This window comes from Chroicocephalus ridibundus, chromosome 4 (assembly GCF_963924245.1).
Source record: "Chroicocephalus ridibundus chromosome 4, bChrRid1.1, whole genome shotgun sequence".
Taxonomy (NCBI): Eukaryota; Metazoa; Chordata; class Aves; order Charadriiformes; family Laridae; genus Chroicocephalus; species Chroicocephalus ridibundus.
Genome location: NC_086287.1, coordinates 990,924 through 1,017,009, shown reverse-complemented (window position 1 = coordinate 1,017,009; position 26,086 = coordinate 990,924). Strand labels below are relative to the sequence as shown.

Here is a 26,086-nt window from a genome sequence, read left to right as displayed (position 1 = left end):
CGAACTGAAAATGCATCCAGACTCCAGTCTGAAGAGGTAGTTCTGGTCAGCGTATTTCAGCTGGAGATGAGTCACGACACAGGAATCCTCGAAAATATTACATGAACTTGTTATTTAACATAGCCCTTTTTTGCCTGCCTGGGTTTAAAGCTTCTGTAAATTTAAGCTGAGGTTATAAACACGCGTGTCTGTTAAATTTTAAAATGCAGTCTGTGTTCCGCACTGCTCTCGGAGCTGGTAACCGATGGAGTCAGTACCTGGGGCCGCAAGGCCAAGGATTCGGCCGCTGAGGTGGGGCAGCGTGTTTCAGGCAGTTCTGGGGGATGCTCTCAGGTGAGGAAAAGATGATGAAGATTTGGAAGAAAACAAAATCTTCCTGAAGTTGCATTTTGTGTGAGATTTTAGGATGGTTAATTAAATGCTGTATTGAAGGAATGCCTTGCCCTTCCCTGAATTTCCTGCGTTGCTTTTTTCTCCCCTAAAGCAACTTTGGAGCTTACCGAGTAGTAACATGTTGTCTTTGGATCTCAAGGGTGCCGTGCTGACAGTTTCCAGTTGAAAGAGCGGAGAGAGTGAATGGAGCCCTTTGTGGAGGCAGGCGTGCCGGGAGAGGGGCAGGGAAGTCGGGACGCAGAGATAGGGTGGCAGCGATGGCTTCGCGAGACGGAGAGGAGCTGGCAGGGATGCACCTGCCCGTGACATCCCCGGGGGCAGCACGGCTTTGCAGATGCGCATGTAATACACGAAATCACGGCGCATCTTGAATTATTTAAACCCAGCAGCTTGCAGGAAGTTCCTAAAGCGATTGTGGAAGGGTGTGATTTTAATATATAGAAGAGCTTTAATATTTACTATAGAAAAACCTTGCACCTTGTTCTTCAAAGTAAAGCCTTGGAAATAATTTGCTATTCCGTTTTGTCCGCGCCAGGAATGGTGCCAGAGCTATCTGAGCAAAGTGACATATGATTGATATTTTACCAGACTCAGCCTTCTGCCGTGAAGGAATTTATTTTGCATTTTGCATATATGGAAAATCAGATGAGCAGGGCTGGGGTGTTTTGGGTTTTGGTTTTTGTTGGGTTTTTTTTTTAAACCTTGATTAACTTGATTGGCAAAGCTTGTGCTCCTTCTAAAAACACGACTGTCAAAGCTGTCCTGAAATATTTTTGACTTCGTTTCTCCAACTACTTATAAGCATCTTGCGGGGCGTTGTTAGCATATCTGTCACGTAGGCAGCTTTGTGTGGAACCTATTTAAAGTTCTAATAGGCAATTCTTTGCAAATGTGTGATATTTGATGTAGCGAGTGTTTTATGCGTAGTAGTAGTTGCTGCTGCTGTTCTCTGGGATATTTCAGAAGAATTGCAAAATGCATGTAAACTCTACCCTTCCCGTGTCTCGGGCGGTCCCGGCTGTGCGCCCCCCGTGCTCGCCTCGCCTGACCTCTGGATCTGCCTGTCTTCGTTAAAAGGGGACCTTAATGACTGATTCACCGGGGAGTGATATAGCAAAAGCCAAGCGTCAAAGCGTCTCCTAAGCGTGCGTGCTTTCATTCAAAGTTGTCAGCCTTGAGACAAGTTAAGCCTGATTTTCACCCCCACCTCCACGTACTCATCTCCTGCGCTTGCAAATGCCAGGGATTTCCTTTGCCTTACCCGGGCTTTTGTTGCGGCAGCGTGGTTGGGGCCGGCTGTCCATGGTTCGGTCTTTTAATTTTATTTCCACGCCGGATTTGAGAGGTGAGAAGCTGCCGGTGGGCTCTGCGCTGCGGGAATCCTCCCAGTGTTCGCACTGGCAAAGACACCGTGTCTGTTCGGGGAGGAGGTTGGCTTTCTCTGTGTGTGCTGGTTTGCTTGTGTCTTTAATGACATGGTTGGGTATTATTTTTCCCTAGAGCCCTGAGCTGCTTAGTGCATAAACAGGTAGAGTTTAGAGAATAATATCCAATAACACTGGGCCTACTGGCCCCAAATTTTGGAGTGCCCATGGGTTCCTGCTGCGAGAGCAGAGAGGCTCTCTTGTAGAAGCACGAGTGACGAATGCAGGATTAAAATGCTGCTCAGGACTTGCCGTATGCCCTGGCACCCTTAAGGCATCTATTAGCTCAAAGTTCCCTTCTTATCCTGGTGTATCCCTCTTTAACTTGTTGAAAGGCAAAAGAAATGTGTCCCTTCTGAGCAAGGGAAGATGGTTGTTTTGTCCCTCTGAGCAAACTAAGGGGGAGGGCAAAACCCTGCTCTCCGACTGCTTCCTGGTCTCGTGGTGAGTTTTGGGGAGGTGAGGGCAGCTTTGCTGCTGGATAAGCACAACTTTTGTGTCTCCTCTGGAGAGCAAGTGTGAACCCAGGGCTGTGCCATTGCCTCTGGAGCTTTAAGCTCGGGCTGGACCCATTTCCCAGGGTAGCGGGGCAAGGCTGGACACCACAGCAGAACCATCAGAGCGCCCCACGGACATGCAAAACACTGCTTTATGGTTGGGTCACAAGCAGAAGGTGTGTGGCCACCACTGGGGGTGGAAATCTGTAGTTCTTATAGGCCATAGGAAGTGGATTTTGCAAGTGTTGGTCGTGGCTCTACAAATAGATGTTCAGTGGAGGCTTCGCACTCAGAAACCTTGGGTTTACTTCAATACCAATGTGTACACAGGCTGCGTCTGCAAGGCTTGATCTGGTTTTGGTGACTGATGTTTGAGTTGCTGAGGTCACATATTACTTCCCACATTTATTTTTTTTACCATAGCATTTACTTGAATATTCAACTTAAGTGGCAGCCTTTCACTGAAAGCACAGCAATACGCTTCTTAGCATCAGTCATGGGGGAAGGAAAGCTGGCGCCTTTCCAAAAAGGAAGGTGCTTTTTCCAGATATTGCATCAGTCCCCCAAACAACGCACCTCGTCATGGGGTTTTTTGAGGAAACATCTTCCCCCTCTCCCCCAAACTTATACATTGGGTTTTTTTCTGCTGGTATGGAAAGAGCTGGCTTTTCTCAGCTAGGTATGTGTTGAATGAAGCAGTTACTCCTAAGTGAAAAAACTTACTCGGCAAGTGAGGTTGGCTGACCAGTTCTTGACACAGTCTCTTCTCCGAAAGCACGTGCCTGCCTTTGCCGAAAGATGCCAAACCCTGAACGTAAACCTCCCTGTAGCTGGGGCTATCGGTGCAGCTGGGATTTCTTTTTTCTTTTTTTTTTACTTTTTTTTTTTTTTCTTTCCCCCTGTGAGCGCTGCTCGCTGGGGCTGTAGAGAGTGTGAGAACAGCCTGAGAAATTTAATTTTGGCTTCCCTGCAAAGCACTTCAGAGCACTGCCACTAGGCAAGATCTGAAACCAGATAGTCACGGCTGGGACAAGCCCTCCCAAGAAATCAGCTGGGGAACTTCTCCACGGGGCGTTACCGGCTCTGGCTCGTGTTTCTGCAAGTGGTCACCCTGCAAGCAGGGACTGCGCCCCGGCGAGTCTCGCTCGCAGCTTGCCACGGCTTTCAGGCAGGTAGAGCGCTTCTGTTTGTAAAGCATCGGATTATAATTGCAGTTGTGTGAGCACTGTAATTTATCACGGCCACACATGTTCTGCAACACTCCCAGCTATGTGGCTGGAGCACAGGCTTTCGCAACGAAGCTGTAATTACTGGTGTTGGACCAGGGAGTGGAGCAGAGTCCCACGCTGCTTCCAGAGGTCTCTGGTGACGGTGACAGAGTTGCCCCACATCCCTTTCTGCAAGCCTCCCCGAAGCTACGCAGACATGGGCTGCATCCTCCGGTATGGCATTCACATGGTTTTCAGGAGGTGCTGGCAAATGGTTAGGGCTGTGTTGATGCGAGAGAGAAACAAGCCTTTTCTGCAGCCTAATGAGCTCTGTATAAACAGTTTTCTCTGGAGCGTGTGGATGATGGAGCTTCCGATGGGCCTCTGGAGAAAAATCAGGGCTGGACTCTGGGAAGACAAATTGCAGCCTGCAACAATTACAGTTTTTCTAAATGTTTGAGATTGAAACGATGCTTCCACTCGTGGGGCTGGCGCAGCGTTTGTGTAATTCAGCCTGGGATACCTGACGCTTCTGTGATTTATCCGGTTTTCCAAGAACTCCTGGGAGGCTTCCTTCATGCAACGTGTTCCTTGTAGCACCGAGAATAATTCGGCTGTAAAAGCAGCAGGGAGAAAGGAGCCAATCCTCCAGGTACTTATAGTTATAGGGCTGCTGTTGTAGCATAAGCTGCGCTGGTTTAAATGGATATAACTTCTGCAAGTGGACAGGGGCTGACACTCGGCAGAACGGTGCTGTTGCACGGAGAGGAAGATCCGTGTTGTCGTAACTCTTTGTACATTACTGAAGTGCCAAATGGATTAGGAGCTTTAAAAGCTTTAAATTTCCGTGCTTTTGGCATCGTCTCCTTGGAACAAGCGCAGCTCCGTAGTGAAGCCTTGGAAAGGAAATGGTGCTTGAACGGGTAGTCCCAGACTAGTTTCTTCTAATTTCACTTGCAATCAAGTGATGGAGAGGGAGAGACAGATGCTGCAGCTGCGTGATTACAGAAAATGCAGCTGTTAACACACTTGCTTATTTTCCTACTAATGAGGCATCAACTCTCTTCTGATTTTGCTGTTTGGGTAGTGGTTTTATTCTAGCAGAAAATTGGACCGGTGTTGGTTTTTTTTTAATTTGTCTTTATTCCGATCTGGTTTGGGTTCGACAGCTGTGACGACAATTTGGAGAACTGGTCCGGTTTGAGGAAGGCGGCCGCGATTCCAACTAAGCTTTAAAAGGCTTGGTGGGCTCTGGGTGCAGCTGCGTACACCAAGCTGCTTTGTGGAACTTGTTTCGTTTCCGATATTTACACCTAAATGTCTTCTTGCCATTGATCCAGCTCCTCGGCTGCAAGCAGTAAATGGGTAGTTCTGGTTTAAGTATCTTCACTTTCAGTTCTGCAGATTATCTCATGACTTCTTGGAGACTCTGGGCACAGTTGGTTTTTCTTCTTTGCTTTGTGAAGCAATACAAAGGTGGAAAGAGGATGAAGAGCCCTGACACTCTCCCTGCCCAGCTGAAACACGTACAATACGTGCTGTAAGTCGACTCGGCAGGACTCTGATTTTGAGGCACGATACACTTGACTGTCAGATGGTTTAGTTTGGAGCAGCATTCAAAAGCTCCGCTCCTGTGTCATGCTGGGGTAGAAGAGGGATTGTCAGATCCCAGGAAAGGCAGCAGCCTCAGCCGCTCGCTGCTTCTTCCCAGGAATGGAACGAGCAGCAGCATCCCCGTAGCAACCCATCCAGGCGGCACAGGACATTTGGTAGGCGTGGAAAAACTTGGTGGCCCAGCATCCTAACGATGACTTGTGTTCAATACAGCGATCTCGTAAGACTATTTGGCGCCTGCTGCTGGGTGTGTGCTTGCCATGTGGCTGAATTGCTGATTTAGTATTTTTTTTCTTCGTGCCTATCACAATACCTCTCCAAAACTGGCAGCGGCGTTGCTCGAGCAGCCTCCTAGCAAGGCTCGGGGTGGCTCTTTCTGCACCCGCGTGAGACAATTCATGGAGAACAGAAAAATGCGTGAAATTCTCCAGACTGAGAGTGACTTCTGTGGAGAGGTGAGAGAGTTTCTCCAAAAGAGATGTCGAGGAACAGATTTAAAACATTATACTTGCCTTCTGTGGGATATGGAGCCATCTTTTTCATTTCCTCCTAATTGGACACGATGGTTTGTAATAAATTCACATTGCATATGGCCCTGGAATAACAAGGTTCATTACGGATGCTAGCCCTGATTGTTCTCACCTCCATTAGAGTATTATGTCAGAAAAAGGGCTTGGGAGGATAAACAAGGCCCCAGCTTCTACAGACCGCTCTGCGGGTCACGGTGGTTGTTTTATCGTGGTGATACCATGGGGAAGTTCCCTGTGTGGAAACTGTACCTTTTTAACCGCACTTTGTAACTGATCCACTCAAAATTGGTTTATTTCTGCCAATAATATACTGATAATATTGAGCCAGCGCAGAGCAAATGGCATTCAGTTGTTTGAAGACAAACAGAATTCACCTGACTTTGGACTTGGGTTTTTAGTGGGGTGTGATCTGGAAGAATGACCTTCTCTCCGTCTCCAAGCTGAGCATGTCGGGGAGAAACTTGGCTGATTTTTGCCAAGGAATCCACAGTGGAAATTTTTAGAGAGTAATGCTGACTTCTGCATTTGCTTAAGCTACTTTGATTGTATTTCTGCATGTCGTCCTGTGTTTCTGCCGCAAAGCTGGATTTCGGAGGGTTTACAGTCGTGTGGAAGTGTTGCTGGATGGTGCTGGTGTTTTCCTTGCTGGCACTTTAAGGATTTACTTGGCTATAATGCCAAAATGTGTGGGGCTGGCTTATTTTGTCTTTCCACAACTTCCCAGATATTTTAGTTCTTCATCTGTAGATAAGCGCTTCGTAGTGTCAGAGCAGCAGAACTCGGGTGTGGGGGAGAGAACTCAAGAGACCAGATGCCAAGAAGGAGATCTATGCAGGCATAACCTCCCTGCATTAAAAAATAAGAAATAAAAAAACGCCAGCTGCCTGTGATTGCTTGATTACTATTGTGCCTAAGAACTTGTCGTGTCAAAGGGCTTAAGCGACTGAGACTCTTAAAGCAGATTGCATTGAATCGTGGTGCTCTTCCCGCTTTAATGCGTTTTTGACTCGATATCTCTATTGTCATCTTTGCATGTTCAACTCGAGTGTTTCTCTTGACGTTGCCGGTTGCAGGCTGTCAGCGCTGCAAGCTGGGTTACGGTATTAGCTGTAAATGCGGTACAACACGGCAAGACGTTGGTACCTGTTCCGCACTGGGAGATGGGTCTTGGCTCCGGCCTTTGGAGAGGGAGGGGGATTTCTCGCAGTTCTAGCAAATGTATGTTGAGAAGAAAAAAAAAAAGAGGGGAGGGTGGCAATCGGTTTTCATTATGGGTATTGCTACTTAAAGCATTCCTATGCTTAGGTTCCAGAAAGCATATTGTCTTTAAGCTATTGTTTGTCTTGGCGATCCTTGTGGGGTCAAAGAGGGCAGGCCCTCACTGTGCTGTTAATGGGACTCTACCATTGGAAAAATCCCCTTCAATCTCTGCTGGACTTTTTCTAACTTTAGAGCAGACGTGGTGTGAACAAAGTCATGCCTACAGTACTGGGGTTTTGATTGATACTCTCACTCATTTGACTACTAACGGGCTCTAAAGCCCCAGCGAGTGAAGGGTGTGTGGTGAGGGGCCAGAAGGTCAGGCTGCTGCTTGTGGAAGCTTGAGGAGAGGGAGGTGGCTGATGCTGGGTTTAAGAGAAGCCACGGCTGTTCAGTTTGGGTTTCTCACCTCTCTGCTCAGCATCTCTGCCGGAGGCTCAGTCTCTCGGTAGGGACAACAGAAAGTAGGAAACCACTGGTCCCTATAGCCTCCGCAGGGTATGGTTGTGTAGGATGCCTGGTCTACCGCTGCCAAACCCCACTCTGCCTGATTTATTTTTTAAATTACAGTCCTCTTGTGTGTGGTCAGTTTGACCTATTGTGCAAGAAGAATTCCAATCTGGGGGGAAACTGTCTGTCTGACTTGATAAGCATCCTTCTAATTTCCAGAACCTGTTTTTCTTATCAGAAAAACGTGGATATTGGTAAATGTTTGCTCCCCACAGAGCACTCCATTTGGGCAGGAGCCATGGGAGATATCCTGTGTGTAACGGGGTGCAAGGGGTCAGTTACCCCAAAGCATGTTGGGAAGAGTCTGACATCCAGAAAAGCAATGTGCAAACCACAGTGGGTTTCAATTCCTAAGTTTCTTTTAATTAATGTGTATATAAGCAAGTCAGTTAAAACACATTGGGCTTATTTCAAATAGATAATCTAATTATCAGCTTGATTAAACCATATCAAATGAACGGTTCTTGTAATTCAGTAGCTTTGTTCTAATCACTGCAAAAGCGGTAGTAGCTTTAATTAAGAGCCTTAGAAGTGGCAGACCAGCGTCGATGGTGTCAATTGAGGAGCGTTCCAGCCAAATACCTGATTGCAGGGAAGATAAAACCGCTCCGAGGTTGATGCTAATATGAAGACCAACTCTTTGGTGCTAAAAAAGGGAATCTGACTATTTCATAAATACCATTAAATGCAAGCGATTGTCCTTTGCTGCTGTTTCCGATGCTCAGATACAGACTTAATTAAATCTATTCCATTATCACCCAATTAGGCTGTCTTTTTTTAATGTTTATAGGTGAGTATGACCTACCCATATCCTTTCTTAGCATTAGACCTACGGCTGTTTACGTGAATGTCCACTCCTTCAGAGTGCAAAATTGCTCAATTCCTCAAATCCCTGACGCAAGCCTGCTGCAGGTCACTTGCTGAGGTTGAAATGCAAGAGTATGGAGACGTGGTAACCCTTCTGCTAAAAATGGAACAGGACAACTGAAAATTAGATTTAGTTTGCTGGAGAACAGCAGGCTGAGGGGAGACCTTCTTGCTCTCTACAACTCCCTGAGAGGAGGGGGTAGCCAGGGGGGGTCGGTCTCTCCTCCCAAGGAACAGGCCATGGGACAAGAGGAGATGGCCTCAAGTTGCACCAGGGAGGTTTAGGATGAATATTAGGAAAAATTTTTACCCTGAAAGTGTTATTAAGCATTGGAAGAGGCTGCCCAGGGCAGTGGTGGGGTCGCCATCCCTGGAGGGATTTCAAAGCCGGGCAGACGCGGTACGGAGGGACGTGGGGTCGTGGTGGGTTTGTCAGCGTTGGGTTGGTGGTTGGACCCGATGGTCTGAAAGGTCCCTCCTAACCCAGGTGATTCTGTGATAACTCAGGAAGCCGACGTGTAGCTGACGGGGTCTCCGGCCGGTGCTGTGCCTCTCCTGTCGCTTGCTTACTAAATACTTGGAGGCCGTTCAGTGGTAAGCTCCTACCCGTGGTGTGGGGCAAAAGCCCGGGATGTACTCCCTGCGTGAGGAGGCGAGCAGAAGCCTCTGCTCCGGGTGCTTTGGGGAAGGCAGTCGGCACTTGTCTCCATTCCCCCTGGGCCTGACGCTTCCTCCCCGCCTTTCCACGCAGACCCCTCGCTCGGAGGGAGCCGTCCTCCTCCCGAGGCTGGCACGGCTTCTGCCTCTGCAGGAAGAATTCCCTCTGTCGGTAAATCAGAGCCTGACCGCTTCTGTCGTGCTTTACCTGGCCGGGAAGGTGCGGGGTGCTGGGGCTGCCGGCAGCTTCCCCGGGGTGCTGGGTGTTGGTTCGCTCAGCCCGGCCTTCAGCCAGGCGGTTCCTCTTCCGCCTGCAGATTCTTATCGCTTTCTTTTAGTAATTTGTGTTGGTTTTGAAGAGTGACTTGACATAGCATCTAGATGAAAAGTCGGGAATGACATACAGCTGAGTAATTCTTTTTCCTCCCGTGAACGTATTTTTAGGGCGCCTCTGCTGAACGTGATGATTTGGTTGTTTAATGTCCGCAACGTTTATAAAATATAACTGTAGGGAAAAACAGCAGCGAGTAGCCAGGTTCTAACCTGCATAGGGATTTGCATCTATTTAATTTATTAATGTTGGCAGATCTCTGCTTAATAGACCAAGTTTACCTTTCACATGAGTAGGTGGACTTTTTTGTTTTTCTTTTGTCTAATTGTTTCAGAAAATGACAATGAAGCAGCCTGCCTGTATCAACATGCAGGCAGTCAAATACCTGGGATTTATTGCTGCTGGATGCCCTGGACCAGCGTTCGGATCGGCTTTAGTGGATTTGATGAGAATTTGTAACGTGTTAGAAACAGCATGGCTGTAACGGGGACCGTACTTGGACCGGGAGCTGGGAGAAACAGCTTTCTGGCCGTACCCTGGTTTTCCCAGCTGCTGTGGCATTTGCCGTCACCACCTTGCTTTTAATTACCATCATGTTCTATGGCTTGATATTAAACCACATCTCATTGCATCCTGTCTCTTAATTGGCTTAACTGGCCATCGCCCAAAAAAACTCTACTGTGTATAGAAACGAGCTTCCCCAAATATTTCCTAATTGGCAGTTGGCGCTTTGTGAGGAGATGGGTCCCTCTCAGTGATATTAATAGATGTTTTCTGCTGTTTGTTCTCAGGATTGGACATTGATCCTATGACGCATGCCCGGAAGAAACAACTTTTCCTTCTGAAACACCCAGCTGGTTCTGCTGGCCAAGCGTCGTCACCAACAGGCAGCAGGAGGATGGACAGGACCGACGCGGAGTGCGGCGAGCAGAGGGACGGAGATGCCACCGAGGCTCCGAACTGTCCAAGTGGGTTTGTGGGGACAAATAAAAGCAAGAATTTGCATGAAGTGCGAAAGACGTACCCACTGCGGAGACGTCTGCTCCCCTCAGTGAACAAAAAGACCTGCAAAGTGCTCCTCACCAGGCTGGAGGATGTGGCCGGCTCTCTGTCCAAACAGACCCAGAGCTGTAAAAAAAAGGACCTTCCCAGCTGGATGGAGGGTTTGGGACCGGCTTTGTTCTCCTCTGAACAAGTTCAGCCTGTGGGAGCAGGGAAGAGTGATTCATCTGGGGAAAAGTGCACAATAACTTATCCAGGGACAGAGCAGGACCTTGATGCTGCTCCTTCAGAGCCCAGGAAACGCAGGCTGGCCTCGCTGAACGCAGAGGCCGTCAACAATCTGCTTTTTGAACGGGACGATGGCTTATTATCCGGCAGGCGTTTTCGGAGGGACTCCGTTAAAGCCGGTGGAGACTGTACCGTTAAGAGCTTGCATTGCAAAGCTGGGGACAACTGGCCCGCGCTGGAAAAAACAGCCGTGAAAACAGGTAAAGGCAAAAACCGGCACGAGCCCAGTCAGAAATGCAATAGCTGTGACCATTCACTGGATGAGGTCTTTGAGGATGGGACAAAGAGGGAGGACGGTGCCGTCTCCTACCATCCCACCCCAAAGAGACTGGCCAGCCTGAATGCCGTGGCCTTTCTGAAGCTGACCCATGAGAAAGACCAACCCCTGAAGCAGAGGAGTAAATCGGATGGAGAGGGCAAGTCCGAGAACCACTGTTCAAAATCTACGCTCAAATGGGCCAAAGCCGGTAGGAAGAACTGCGTCAAATCCAAGAAGGAGATGGCTAGCTTGAAAATGGAAGGTCAGCACGGCTGGCGAGGCCTCGCTGTAGGCGCCTTTGGGAAAGGAGAGCAGCGGGACTCCTCTAGGCTCTACGGGACGACAGAACCCGTCCCTTACGAGTCGCTGTCTAGCTCCTATGCTAGCACAGAGGGTTTCTACCACAGACTGCCTTTGCTCATGGGTGGACAAGCTTCCATGAAGCCGGAGTACGGAAGACCCGGAGAGAAATCCCCGACCCCCAAACAGGAATTTCATCAGCCTTCCTTTCCCGTGCAGCAGTTCCCTCCCCTGCCCGTGCCCGGGAATCACACGGATTGTGGATGTCTCTATGAATCCTCCGATCTGACTCCGTTGAATGGGTTTTATGTGTATTACGGCCAAAGTGGATACAGTGGCTACTCTCACTGCTCCGTTTACCCCAAGGAGGAGCTTTCGCAGTCTGCGACCTGCGAGGGGCTCTTGGTGTCGCCCGGCTCCTTGCCATCAGGTGCTCATTTCCAGCCACTCCACTGGTGTAACTCCCCGTACTGTTGCGGAGAAGGAACGGCCATTAACAGCTACAGCGTCTGCGGCGTGGTGCACGTGCCGGAGGGCAGGATCAGCAGCGTGCACGCCGGACGGAACAGCTACCCCTACAAAATGCCTTTTGCAGCAGGTAAGGTGCAAAGTGCGAGCAGATCTCGTTCGGCGTTCCTAGGAGAAGAGGGCTGGTTTGGCGCGGTGGCTAATGAAGGTATCTCGTTGCCAGGAGGCAAGTTCCCTCTGCGCGTGGTGCCTCACAGCCCGACTGCGGCTGGAAAAGAATCTGCCTTTCACCTCCCCTTCCCCCATTTTTAGCCCTGAGGGTTTTTCCCGCTGAAAGCTCTTATTGGTGTGGAAAGCATAGAAATGGTGAAAGGATTTGGGTAGTGAGAAGGTGACTCATGACTTGTCATGCTGGAGCTAACCGCTTCGCTTTGATCTGGGTAAAATGAGTGGGTTTTAGTTCCTACGTGCTCTGCAAGGCTTCTCGCCATCCTGCTGTGCCGCCCTGAGCGGAGGGTCTGGAGCCCGTCGGGGTGAGGTGCTTCTCCGTTCCCAAAAGCTGGCTCTGGGACCGCAGCATCGGTGAGTCCGGCAAGCGGTGGGCCCGTCCTTGCTCTTAAACAACGCCTGAAAATGAGGCATTGAAATGAGCCCAGTGGCGGTGTGAGAGGCGATGGAGTTACTTGCCTGGCCCTCTTCCGTCCCCTCTCTGTTTTTCAGACTTTGTCCTCCGACGTGCTTTATCTCAGAGCTTTGCCTTTGCTATTGAAAAATATCTTTTGAAATATTTAAAAGTGGCTGTTGTGTGGGGGTTATCAGACACCAGTACTTTGTATAAAAGCCATCGTGCTAGACAGCGCTGCGGTCTGCAGACAGGGCGGTCTGTAGAGCAGGCTGCTTCGGCCGCCGGGAGTGTAAACACCGGGCTCCCGCGTAGCCACGTGCTCGAGTCAGGAGGAGACATGACTTACCCGCTTAAAACACATTTTCAGGTAGGTGGGTGAAGTTTTGGTTCAGCGCTTGGTTTGAGCCAGGCTTTATCGTCTTCTGCCGTAGGAAGCTGCTGAAACCCGGGAGCGTTTGGTTGAAGTGTAATTTCCGTTTTCCCTTAATATCCCCGCTGTCACGGTGCCGCTTCCTACGGCGGCAGCTAGACGGTGTTGGCTAGTGGCTTCGCTGCTCTGTTGGATGCTTGCAAGACAACTCGCTCGCTCAGCAGCGTGTTCTCGTCTGACAGCTTTCCCTGTACTGCCCCCGGGTCACGTCAGTCTACTTTGTTCCTGAAATTTTGCATGCTGGTGCCTCTACCTTTGCGCAACCGGGAGGGTGCAGGTGGTGCGAACAGTATTTTTTTGGAGTTCAGCCCTCCCTGCGAACGCGGCGGTTTCTCATGGTGCTGGCAGGGGCAGTGCTGGCTCCAGGGGCATGTATTTACTGGCCCCGTGTCACCCCGCTGCTGACATCTTTCTCGCTGTAGGTTTGTAAGTGGCAGGAGAATTTCCTTTCCTAGCACATTTTTGGGATGCGGTGCATTCTGGGTTAAAGCTGGCTGTAAGTATAAATGCTTCGCTGATTCTCATTTCCTTCCTGTGAGCAACTTTGTTCTTTAAAAGCCTACAACATTGGAATAATTTAGACTTTGTTTTGTGGATTGAGGTGTATAAGGAGGTCTCCTAGAATATTAACAGGGACTTGTGCTTAGGAGTTGATTTTTATATATGAGCGTGCCTCTGAAATCTCCTCCTTCCCTGGAGTGGGTTATTTTGGTGAATTAAAGGAGTACTTTGGCTGCAAGCGAGCCTCCCATCTGAGAGCACTGGTACGAGGGGATCCAGCTAGTCGTGTCGCATACCTTGTGTTGTATCTGTCTTATTTGGTGTGTTTGAGATGTTCGTATGGAAACACCGGTGTCTGTTTGGGACAAATCAAGGGGTGAGGCTGTGACCTGGGCGGTCGTGGTCTGCCATACATGGGGGAGAGGGGTTGCTTTCCCCGTCCCGTGGCTGGTTTGCAGGGTGGTGGGGATGGGACGGGATGGGCTGTGCAATGCTTTAGCCCCCGTGCGGGTGGGGGCTGGCCAGCAGTGTGTGTGTGAGCAGCCAAGGACCGCGTCCCGGGGTGCCGGCGGGGCCAGCTCTGCGCTGCTCGCCTGGAGTTCAGTAGATACTTTTGTGAAGCTTCATCCTGCTTTAGTTCCAGCTTGAAAATGCTTTTGTAAGCAAAATACTCAAGAGGTGATTCACTGCTCTGTGGGTCCCATGCCTGCCGGGGCCAGGCAGGAGACCTGAACACACATCTGCTCGGGCATTGTCCACTCCGGGGGCATCTCCTGGGGCTGGCCTGAAGCCGCCTTCCTGGTCACCCCAAAAAGCGCGCTTTCGGATTGAGGGAACAGGGGTGCTTTGTATGTTGGGCCGGCAGCTTTCTCCCTGCTGACAGTGGGTAATTCAAACCCGACTTGCTCTTCTGTCGGACGCGTTGGCCTGGGTTGAGGGCTTGTTTTGTGATTCCTGGAGCGGAGGGAGGTGTCCTGGGATGCGTTTGAGAGGCAGCGTCAGCCAACTTAGGAACCTGTGGTTTAATGCGCCTGCTCTAGGGACATGGTTTTGCTGAAGGCAGCAGCGTGCATCATCTTACGTACTTCTGTTCCATGTTGTTTCCTCTTTCTGGAGTTAATTCAGAGAATCTTCTCAATTTTCCCTGATTAGTAGAATTTGGCTTTTTGAAAGAAGCTGGCTTCTTCTGCCAGCGTGGTTTAATCCTTCCCATCGTTTTGATAAGCCTTTTATTTCTTTTGTACATATTGACAGGCTGGAACTGCTTTGGACACTGGCCAGCCTTATGTGTGTTCCCGGCTGGCATTACTTTGGGGGATTTCAGATGGGTTTGTTGTAGTGCAGTGTCATCGGCAGCGACACGTTGGAGCATCGCAGGCTTAGAAATATCTTTGCTTTTAGAATCCAGTGACAGTGCAGAATGAAATTACAACGTGAAGAGCCTTTACTGCTATAATGCAATCAAGGGAATTTCGGGAGAAAGCAGTGGTGGTTTGGGACAGTCTTGATTGTGTAGTCGTCTTATACTTCAAATGAGATACGTGTCTCTCTTCTTCCCTTCTGCTAGAAGGCTGCAAGTCTCTGGACCAGCTGAACCTCACAATCCCTGTGGCAGGGCACCCCGCGTCACCTGCCCACCCGCTCTCAGGATGTCCTGTACCCAGCGTGCCACCGGCTGCAGAACCCGTTCCTCATCTGCAGACCCCCAACTCTGACCCTCAGACCATGGCCCGAGAATGTCCACAGAGCTCAAAGCCTCCCAGCGGCTCCAAATCTGGGCTCCGAAATACTCCGGGCTGTCTCCACGCCTCCGACAGCAAAGCGGCAGGAGGTCACTCCCATCCAAAGCAGCAGCGCATCAGCCGGCGGAGAGCTACCAACGGCTGGATACCCGTCGGCACAGCCTGCGAGAAGGCCGTCTACGTTGTGGTAGGTGTCTGTGGGTATTGCCGTACATGCACAAAAACCAGCACTCCGTTCGTGCAGCTTCAGGGATCATGAAGGCTCGCGAGCATTTTGGGCCTTGCTTCAAGGTGGAGATGGTCACTAGATGCCATCTAGAACCTCTTGGACAAGCAAATAGTGCCTTCTGGCTGGGCTTTGAGGCCAGGCTGCTCTTGGCTTTGTTTTTCTTGTGCACCCTGGTATTACCCCGCACAGCATGACGGGCTGTTTGGAAAGGAGGGAGAACCTGCTGCTCCTGTGCTAGCATCAGCTGAAATGCCACGATGATGAACACTTCTGGCTTTGGCATTTGCAGGGGTGGCACCTGCGCACGTGTGAGTCCATCCTACAGAGAGATAGTCCTCCAGCTTCTTCCTCCTCAGTTAGGGCAAACCTGTTTGAGAAAATGAGGGACATTTTAGCCTTGTTATAAGGGGCGGTTGTCTAAAGGTAGCTCTCATAAGGTGGCTCTTCTCACTGATGGTGTCTGTAGCCCAGCGGGATCTCCCAGAGAGCACAGAGGACTGAGACAGTGTCCTGGCTCCCAGATGGAATTTTTCTAGCACCCAGTATCCTCCTCCTTGTAGCTTCTCTGGTGGCATGGCCAGTCACTCCTTCAAGGATTTCACGTCTGTGCGTTCCCATTTGTTGTGTTCAGGGACAGAGACTGGCTCCTGCAAGACGGGAGATTTCCTGCCAGAAAATTTAATTAACTCTGGTACAAAGTCCGCTTCAATTGAGAGAGGAGGCAGCATACTTGATGTTGCTAAAACAGAAGAGCTGTGGACTTGGAATCTGGGCCCACGTGCTGTCTGGGAAGGCAGGACAAGGCGTTGAGCTGCGTGCAGTAAATGTCAGCGGGAAGAGGAGCTGTGGGCCGAGCGGAGCCGCCTGCGCTGCCGCGGTGGTGTGAGCCCGAGCTGCTGCGAGCATCCTCTGGGACGGGGTTCGCAGCTTCAGCCCTCGGGGCTGTGTCCGGGTCCCGGGGCTGTGCGAGGATGGAGCCCGTGAAAGCCAGAGCCGGGCCTCTCGCGTCCGTCGCTCAGACTTGACACGTGGAAGGGAGCAGCGCCCCGTTAATCTCCTTAAGTCCCGGCGCCTGATGCTTCTGACTTTGCTTGGGCGATCTGGCAGGAGGTTAAACCCATCCTGCTCAGGCATTCAGAAGTGAGTTTTTGGAGCAAAACTAAAATAAAATACGAAACCCCAGTTCACAGTCCAAAAAGTGATTGTTTTGTAATGTTAGAGGGTACAAAGGAAGTGATAGCAATGTTGTTAAGCTTTATGTCACGGCCTCCCTGCCCCTCCCTGCCCTGTTCATGTGAAATATTTCACGTTTTATTTGTTTTCTTGCAACGTGTGTATCGGAGAAATGCATAGCATTCAAAATATGCCTAGTTTTCCCTGCCTTTGAATATGAAGGAAATTCGTACCTAGAGGTAGGCAGATAAAATGGTGATTTTTTTTCTGAATTTTGGTGTTTTTTGCATGCAGAATAGGAGGAGAAATTGTTTTTTAATTTTAAATAAGGGTATTAATTTCAGAAATACATGCTTTTATGAGACTTGCTGTCCCGCTGGTGAGTGGCGCCTTAGTGCCAGCGCTACGTAGGAGAAATAGTTGTGTTTTGCTTAATTTAAAAACGATGGTCGTGTATGACCTGTGAGCACTCGGATGTTATTCCCCAATGAACTTTCTTTACCTATGAATGCCCTACCCATAAAAAAAATAACTTGTTTGACCTGATCTTTGTTATAAACCAAGCTGGGTGGGAATAGAGATGCCACGAGTGGTTTTGTGCTGTATGACTTCTCTGGGAGGTCTGCTGGAGTGGGAGCCCTTGGCTCTGGGTGGGTTTAGGCAAGTTTTTAATTCGCAGCAGGACTAAAGGAGACTTGGACTGGGGCAGCAAAACATAAACTAACTCTGTGCCTCTACATCCAGGTTGCTTTATCTTTTGTGTGTGTTCTGATGGTACAGAATGAACCAGAGCCGGCTGTTCGCAAGAGCTACCAGGCAGTGGAGAGAGATGGGGAGATCATCCGGGTACGAGACACTGTCCTCTTGAAATCAGGACCCCGGAAGAAATCTATGCCATACGTCGCAAAGATCTCGGCGCTGTGGGAAGACCCCAAAACAGGTACTGTGCCAAAAGAGTACCCCTTGCCTGTGTGCTTGGCAGATGAGGGTGAGCTGGAAGCGGGGAAGTGATGGATCTCGGGAGAGCTGCGAGCTTGTTAGGGTACTGCGCGGCTGCCAGAGCGGGTGATGAAGAGGAAGAGATTAGCTCCATGGCTTTCATTCAGATGGTTCCAGGAACTGAAATGCTCTTTAATCACTGGCCTGGGACTGGTAATCAAAATCTGTCTGGTCGTGAAAGCACATAGTATCTGCCAAGTGCCCGTCTTAGCAATGATCTCCTTTATTATTTCATTGCAACGCACATCTCGGGAGCTGCTGTTGACTCGGATGCTGTCTCCAACATCTGGGCTGGGGCTGGTGGGGAGCACGGGCTGGTCCGCAGCAGCTGGATGGGACCCGAGGGGAGGTGGTGACTGGAGAAGTGGGGGTTTGCTGTTAAGATCCTGTGTCTGACTAGCAATACCTGAGCCAAGGAAGCTGTGCCAAATGTTGTAAAGTACAGGTCATCCTTAACAATAAAATAAAAAAAAAATAATTAAAAAGTTACATGTAAAAGCAGTGATTGATGTGTGGCAAGGCCCATCTCGGTCCTGTCATCCTGCGGCAGCAGTTCTGCGTTAAGCTGGGAGCTAACGCTGCGAGTGCCGAGCTTTGGATGAGCATCTTTTCCAGCTTGCAGTCCTGATAGATACTTTTTTCAGAGGGAAACGTTTGGTTTTTGTATTTTTATTTTCTTGTGGTTGCAAACTGACCTCTTTGTGACGATGTAACACACGTAGAAGGGGGTGAAGGTGTAACGGAATAGCAACGTGACCGAATTCATACAGCTCCTTGCTGTAACAAAAGGACACCTAGTTCGGCATGAAATATTTATCACGGCACAGCTGCCTCTGCGGGAGCGCTATGGGAATGAAAGGGAGGAGGCAGGAGGAGGAAGCTGGGTATTAGTGGGAAAACACTACGAGAAAACTGAGGCTTGACATATTTTAATAAATCTCCTTGCAGGGGAGCTGATGATGAGCCTCCTGTGGTATTACAGACCGGAGCACACTCAGGGCGGCCGCAATCCCAGTATGCACCAGGTGAGCCATCCCAGTGCTGAGCTCGGGTATCCCACTGTGTCTGGATTTCTGCGGGAAGAGGGGATTCGCCCAAGTATCTCCCCGCGTTCCCAGGTGGCCTCAATTGCAGGGGGCTGAGGCTCAGCTTCGGTGGACCTGTCTCTTGGCTGCGACGCAGCTGTTGCCAGATGTGCTGAGCGGTGGTGTCCTAGAGATGGGCTTTCTCCCAGTTTATCGTGTGCAGAAACGCTGGGCTGTAAGAGAAGCTGCCGCGTTCTTTACGTGGCCCCCTTTGTGAAGTTTTAATGTTTCTCCCTTTAATGTGAGAAAATCCTGCGCATTCAGTGAGAAGGTGTTTTGGCTGCTACCTTAGGAGTAAGGAAAAATGAGTTTATACTGAATCAAGATCAGACGTCTTTCCGAAAAGGGCATTTGAATTCACTCAGAGACACAGAGCTCCCCGCAAAAGCTCCTGCTGCAGTTCTGCAGGCCGTTGGAGTACCTATATCATGCGCTGCCTTTTTATCATAAATCCCTTAATCTTCTTCTTAACCCTCCAGAAACCTGTTTGTTTTGTGCAGAAACGTGGGTGCATCGTCCTCCCCCTTATAGATTTATGATGAGAATTAAAGACTGACTCGCGGATGTTGTGCCAGTGTAATAGAGTTCGCTTTCTAAAAGGAAAAACGTGTGAATCATTATGACTTCACGCCTTGCTCTGCTTTGCATGGGCTTGTGTTGGGTGACAGAACAAGCTGTTTTTAAACTGAGAATGGAGAATTTACCGCTGTTTTCAACCCACCAACATACATGGTGCCTTTTTCCTTTTTTTCCTTTTTTAAATTAAAGAGGAGGGAGGGGGGGAGAGCAGGAGTGGGGAACAGCCGGGGGACGGTACCTGCCTGACCTGCTGGCACAGGTGAGTTTCTAAACCAAAATGTGGTACGTTACAGTTTTCTGGTCCATAAAAGACTCGTGATTGTATCCAGTCACATTTTAGAGCGGAGAGCGAGCACCACTAGTCTGGCCAGGAGGAATTAGGCCGGTTTTTCGCACACCTGCTAAATTACACAAGACTGCAAATGAGAGGGTGCCGTTTGGGCTGAGTAGCTGGGACGGGCTTGCCAAAGATGACTCAGATAGTTTTGATTTAAGGAGCAGAGCAGCACCCCCATATGCAGAAGCAAGGGGCGGCGTTTCCCGTTTCTCCGATTAAGCATGTCCCCAGACGGTGACCCTTTTGCCAGTCTTTCCTTCCAGCGTCCTTCCTCGGGGCTGCGAGCAGAAACAAAGCCTGCAGGTAACGCTTCCAGACTGGTGCGGAGCATCCTTATTCCCAGAGATCATCTTTGCTGATCTAACCACGCCTGACATTCTTTCAGGTGGCTCCCTCTGGGTTGCCCCATATCTAACCAATCCTGCCTGCCGGAGAGCCAAGCTTCCCAAATTACCCTGGGAAAAAAGGTTATTGCTACTTCCCTCACTAAACCAGCTGTTTTAATTGAATTGGGATGAGGAAAGGGTTGGAAAAGAAGGGAGTCCTTTAGCTTCGATACAGAGATGGATGAGAACGGCTGTGTGTCACAGGTAGTAGTAAGGACAGCAAAGCGCCATTCAACCTCCACTGAAACTCTTAGCTGTACAAAGGAATTGGAAGGGTTTCCAGCGGAGAAAGGGAGCATGAATGAGGAGCATCCCTAGGAGCGCGGAGGAATGTGCGGGTGGGGAGTGCTCCGACCTCCTGCCTGCAGGAGCGTTGTTCACTGGGGTTTCTGGTTGCGGCTCCTTCCACGTGGAGTCTGTGCACGGAGTCAGATCTTGGATACGCTGGGGCAAAGGTTTTTTTCTTGCAGTGTTTTTTTTCTCTTTCTGAGAACTTTTTCTCTGCAGTACCTCCCGTGATGAACTCAGCCTTCCTCCCTCTTACCTGTCTCGTTGTCTTTCCCAGGCATGGCAATAGCACTTTCAAAACGCTGCTTTTATTTTTTCCAGTGCAGCGCTGCAAGCGCTTGTCTCCTGGGACACTTCTCAGCGGTGGCCACAAGCTCTCTGCCGTCCCCAGGAGGAGAGAGGAGGCTGAGTGCTGTACCTGGGGGTGGCCTCGCTGCTGAAGTGCTTCTGTGAGGCTGGCAGTATGTGTGGGACTTGGACAAAGTGTGCTGGGCAGTGTTAAACGATGGGAGAACTCTTCATGCTTTGCTCGCGCGTTGCTGGATAAAATTCTGGTGCGCACTCCCAGTCAGCCAGTCAGTCCCAAAACACCTGGAAGGTGGCTGGATTCTGTGAAATTTCGGCTCTGCTCTGAGCATGCTTTGATAGACTCCCCTCTAAGGTGAAGGGGGAAGGTGTGGAGCTGGCCCTGCCTCCCTGGGGCTCCTGGTCAGCGGGGTGACCTCTTCCTTCCTTCTCTTGCAGAATGAGATCTTTGCATCCCGGCATCAGGACGAAAACAGTGTTGCCTGCATAGAGGAGAAATGCTACGTGCTGACCTTTGCAGAGTACTGCAGGTAGGTGGTGCTCTTAACTTGCTGCTGTTCCCGAGACCTTCGTCTGTCTCCAGCTCTTGTCACTCTTCCCCATCACCCAGCAGAACCGTCCCAGCCCTACAGACTTGGGTCTAGCTGGAGCTGGATGAATGACTCGCTCTACGTAGAAGTTTGGGACTGCAGCCTGTGGGTGCATCTTCCGCTCTACGTTCATTACATGTCTGTTTTGTGTAAAATCTATGCTTTAAGGGTCTCACAAATGTTTGTACTTGTCTGACCTTGGTACCACAGCGTGTAGCCATCAGGGGAGGACAGTGCAGCAAAACCCATAACTCGGGGCTGAAAGCTAAGCAAGGCAGGAGATGGTGTATGTATCTGTCCCTGGGGGCCGCAGTGCCATAGCCAGCCAAAAAGCCTGCTTTTGTCAGCGTTTCTCCTAGCCACGGGTGTATGTGCTCGCGGATCTGGGTGTTTTGGCAGCAGCAGCGCTCAGAGCAGCAACCGAGGCTTTTACTGCTCCTGCTGATTGAACGGAAACTGTCAGTAAGAACTTCTGAGCATCCATATTCAAGGCTGCCGTCCTTTGATGGATGGATGCGCAGGGCAGAATGGAAATAGGGGTTGAAGGGACACCCAAATCCATAATGCAGAAGTGCTTTACATCTCTTCAGTTTTGCTGGCTGCATCTTATTGACGGTGCAGTCCTACCACGGAGGGGATATTTAAGCCCTATGCACTCTTCTTAGTCCTTCTGCTCCTAACCTAAGGCTCTTCATTTGCCTAAGCAGCAGCGCCAAAGCAGTAGAAGCAACGTGGGTTAATTACAGTCATCCTCTGTACTGTATGGCAACGGAGCTGGCGAGGGGGCTGGAGCAGGAGTCTGGTGAGGAGCGGCTGAGGGAGCTGGGGGTGTTCAGCCTGGAGAGGAGGAGGCTGAAGGGAGACCTTCTCGCTCTCTGCAGCTCCCTGAAAGGAGCGGGTAGCCAGGGGGGGTCGGGCTCTTCTCCCAAGGAACGGGCGGTGGGCCAAGAGGAGACGGCCTCAAGTTGTGCCAGGGGAGGTTTAGGGTGGATATTGGGAACAATTTTTACAGTGAAGGGATCATTAAGCATTGGAAGAGGCTGCCCAGGGCAGTGGTGGGGTCACCATCCCTCAAGAGCTTTAAAAGACATGTAGATGTGGCACTCAAAGACATGGTTTAGTGATGGTTTTTGTCAGTGTTGCGTTGATGGTTGGACTCGATGATCTGAAAGGTCCCTTCCAACCTGGGCAGCTCTATGATTCTGTGATCCACCAGTAGAGAAACATAAACCGTTGTGCTGCTTCCCGCAGTTCAGGGTGGGATCAAAAGCAGCAGTTACTTCATGTCCTTCTCTTGGGCAAAGCTCAGTTCTCCTCCCCACTCCTGCCCTTGCCCTTCCACCCCTCGGCCTCGGGCAGCCATGGCCACGGCTTCTGGCGAGGCAGTCTGTGACACGACCCGTGGATGAAACGAGCCAGTGTTAACGCTTCTAACGTAATTGCCTTGCAGATTTTGTGCCTTGGCAAAGCGTCGCGTTGAAGGGATCCCAGGCAGGAAGACCATTATGGTTCCTCCCTCGGAAGAGTACTCCACACCTCTGCACCGCAAGGTGCCCGAGGACACTGACCCCGAGCTGGTTTTTCTCTGTCGTCACGTCTACGACTTCAGACACGGGCGCATCTTGAAGAACCCGCAGTAGCACCGTCCTGCGGTCGGAGCGGAGTGGGGATGAGCGGCAGCGGAGAGCCGAGGGCAGGCTGGCGGGCCGGGACATCTCTGCGCTCTCGACGACTTACCTTGTGCTGCTTGCAGATGGGAGCGCCCAGCGCTCGTTCCTCGGACTGAAAAGCGTGCGCAGGAGTGGATCCCTGTGGAGGAAGGCAGCAGTTGAAAGCACAGCACTTCATTAAAAGCATAAATGAAAATATATACGTATAAAATAAATATATGTATATAGATATAGGTACTTGCATATGTAAATCTATATCTATATATGTATCTAGAGATGCATATATTGGGAGGGATTTGCAGGGGATAAAAGCCAGTAAACTGAATCCAGAGCCATCACTGGTGGGAATGGTGGAAAGGCGCAGGAGGGATGCGTCGGTGCATTGTATGAGTCAAGCTGTGACATTTTTGTGGGCTTTCGTGCCCGGACATGGAGCGTGAGGACAGACCAGTTCCTTGGAGAGCACAGGAGAGTCTCCTTTGTCCCGCAGGACAGACTGAGGATTCCCGCTGGGTGAGAGCTGCTTCAAAATACAGCCGTTGCTTTGGAAGCTGCCTGGATGCCGAGTGGCGTTGCGTCGTGCTTGAATAGGTTTTGCTCTGTCGGGGCAGAGGTGACCCCTCTTCTCCCTCATCTTCCTCTTCCCCTCACCTTGCCCTTCTCTGACTCACCGCCTGGACCGGGGCTTGGCAGCCAGGCTTGGAAACACACTCCGAGGCGGAGCAGAGAGGGAGCCGGCAGACCATAGGCTTTACCCATCCCAGTGGGGTGTTCCGGAGAGCCTGGCATTGGCCACAGATGCCCTGACCCTGCCCCGAAGGGTCCCTGCCCCGTGGAGCACGGTGCCAGCAGCCATGCGGCGCTCGGAAGCTGGGAGCACACAAAGTGGGCTCCACCTGCGAGAACCATGGTTTCTCTTCCCTTCCGAGTGTTGCTCTGCCTCTAATGGCTTAGGGGGCCGTATGGATAGAAGCGGGTTCACTCTTTCTTCCCAGTTTGTTCTCCTGTAACGCCGTTTACAGTCCCTGTTTAACCCCATACGTCTTCAGTGTGAAGAAGCTAGAGGCTGGAGGGTGAAATGGCAAACCCTTTCTTGAGTGTTTTAGGATTTTTTTTAAGATTTTAACCCCCCTTACGTGACCGTCCTGACCCTGGCGTACTGTTGAAGCCATCAGCAGTGCTGTCTCAGCGCTGCCTTGCAGCCTCCCCCCCTCCAAGCTCATCCCGGCGTCCGAGCGAGCTCACCAAAGTGGCGTTGTGGCTCCTGAAAGGAACTGAGCATCGGTCAAGGTTCGCATGGACAGATGCGACCCGAGTCCCACAGATACTGCCTCTTGCCTTACCTGTATAGATCCTAGATAGACGTTAGTTTATCTTCATGCAAACTGTTCGAGTTAATTCTAAAGCAAACCAAAGGCCAGCGCAACAGTCCGTTGAGTCACTCGCACCGAGCCGGGAGTCCGTTTCTAGATTGCACTAACGTAACGAAGGAGAATCAGCACCCTCTCAGCCCACGTTCCTGCTGCTGGAGTCGCTCGTTGAAACTAGGGATCTGCATTTTACCCGTCTTTTGGGGCTTCTGAACTCGTGTTAAATGGTGGAAGTGTTCATACTGCTTTAACGTTGTCCTGTCAGTGGAAGTGGCACTACCCGTGCTCCCCGCCGGCGCCGTGGGACCGGAGGGCTTGCTGCTCGCTCCAGCGGCTGCCAACCCCAGCATCAGATCCGTTACGTGGAGATAGTTTGTTAACGCAGGAGTTCTCCAGAGATTTGCTCTACATACCAAAGAGGGGAACGTGTCTAGAAGACAATGACTCGAGAGGAGATGAGAAGATCCGGTACCCACCACAGTAGGTGAGCAGGGCACGTGTCTCCCTGCCGTTGGTGGACGATTCCTGCTTGGTGTTGCAGAGGATGCTGGAAGAGCCCTCTCTGTTCTTGCCTGCGTAGCCCGGGGGAAAACACCCTGCTCCGGGAGGTCTGGTCCTAGGTGTGCGAGCAAGAATTCGGGGGTGAAGCGTCTTCTCTCATTTATACCTCAAGATACTGTTAGTGTCAAAGTAATTGCTCAGATTTCTCCTTAACAATTAGCTTGGGCACTGGTGGTCTCTTGGAAGAACGCGGTTGGGCGGCTGATCCGGCAGCGGGGTGGCGGGATGGGAGTCGGGAGCGCTGCTGGGGCTCTCGGATGGAAGCGCCACGGGGAGTGCAAGGAGGTGTTGGAGAAGGTGGTGTCGGATGCCCCTGGGGGAGGAGATTAAGCGGCCGCCCTCCGTAGCAGGGCAGGAGGATGCTGGGGACGCGGAGCTGCTCCTGCCCATCGCAGATGGGGATCGTGGAGGGGGACGGAGAGCCGCACCCTGGGGCCGTGGCGCAGGGTGGTGGCCTGGAAGGTGACGGGAAGCCCTTGGTGCACACGCTTGACTCGGTAGGGACTCCTTCGGCACCCAGCCTGGAGCAGGCGAGCTGCCCGCGGCCACCTTCCTCAGCGAAAGTGCCACCCGACGGGGGATGCTTCAAAACCCACCCGCCCGGCAAACCCTGAGCGTCGCTGCAGTCGGGGAAGGGGTTGGAACCAGCCCCGGGAACCGCAGCAGCTCCCTGCAACTCCTTCTGAGCCCTCTCCCCCCCGCTCCCGCCTTCGTCCTGGCTCCTCTCCAGGTAGAAGAGAAAATGTCCCCCTTTGTCCTGGGCCCGGAACGGGCTTTGGCCCCCGTCTGGAGAGGACAAATCCTGACTCTTCTCGTGTTAGAATCTGCTTCAGGCCAAGAACATTCTTCGAGATTCACGTGGTTGCTTATGCTGTTGTGCAAACAGCATGTAAATGAATTGAAATGTCTTATCCATAATGAAAATATTTCATGCTTTTTTAATCTATTAGATATGGAAATATTTTTTGAAACTGAAAATGCAGTCGGTAGAATTTAAATTGAAACGTAATACATGTAAAATATATTTTAGTTGATAATTTTGTAAAATGCACTTTTTTTGTGTCTCTTCCCTGGTTTCCCAGATCTGTATTTCAGTGTTTACAGATGGAATGAGAACATTCCCTATACCCTCCTTCTGTGAGAAAGATATATTAGAAGTAATTCTTAAAAAATAAATTTGAAAAATGGTATTGATTTAGAAAACAAAGCGGTGCTGCGCTGTTCTTGCTGTTCTTCTCTTCCTTGCCTGAGCTCTGCGCTCGCAGCCGGCGGGGAGCAGGAGACAGAAGCGCTGGGAAGGTGCGGATGGGGGAGCCGAGCGGGTGCTGGGGGGCCGGGGGTAGCCCGGAGGTGAGCTGCTGGGGGGGTTGCGGTGGAAATGGGGCGAGCGGAAGGAGGTTCGGAGCGGGGGTGACTGACTTTTCCCCAACCTGCTCTTGCAGGAATGCTGAAGCCTGTGCTTTCAGGCAGGAAGGTGGCGGTGGCAGTGGCAGAGCCGCTCTCCGCAAGGCTTGGTGTATTGGCCTGTGCGTTAGGGATCCTGGAAGGACGTGGAAAAGCGTCTCACTTGGAGCGCTGGCTCTGGAGGAGCAAAGGAGTGTCCCGGC

General features: G+C 50.8%; 1 protein-coding gene across 1 annotated transcript in view; it reads left to right on the top strand.

Annotated features, from left to right (window-relative positions):
* The window catches only part of BAHD1 (bromo adjacent homology domain containing 1), a 39,375-nt gene extending 13,714 nt beyond the window's left edge, over positions 1-25,661 (top strand). Inside the window, exons 2-7 of the mRNA XM_063332639.1 lie at positions 10,083-11,738; positions 14,732-15,093; positions 17,089-17,248; positions 18,256-18,332; positions 20,727-20,818; positions 22,329-25,661. Of these exons, the coding sequence (XP_063188709.1) occupies positions 10,100-11,738; positions 14,732-15,093; positions 17,089-17,248; positions 18,256-18,332; positions 20,727-20,818; positions 22,329-22,518 (2,520 nt within the window). The 5' untranslated portion in view covers positions 10,083-10,099 and the 3' untranslated portion in view covers positions 22,519-25,661. The remainder of the gene's footprint in view (positions 1-10,082; positions 11,739-14,731; positions 15,094-17,088; positions 17,249-18,255; positions 18,333-20,726; positions 20,819-22,328) is intronic.
* The last annotated feature ends 425 nt before the right edge of the window (positions 25,662-26,086 follow it).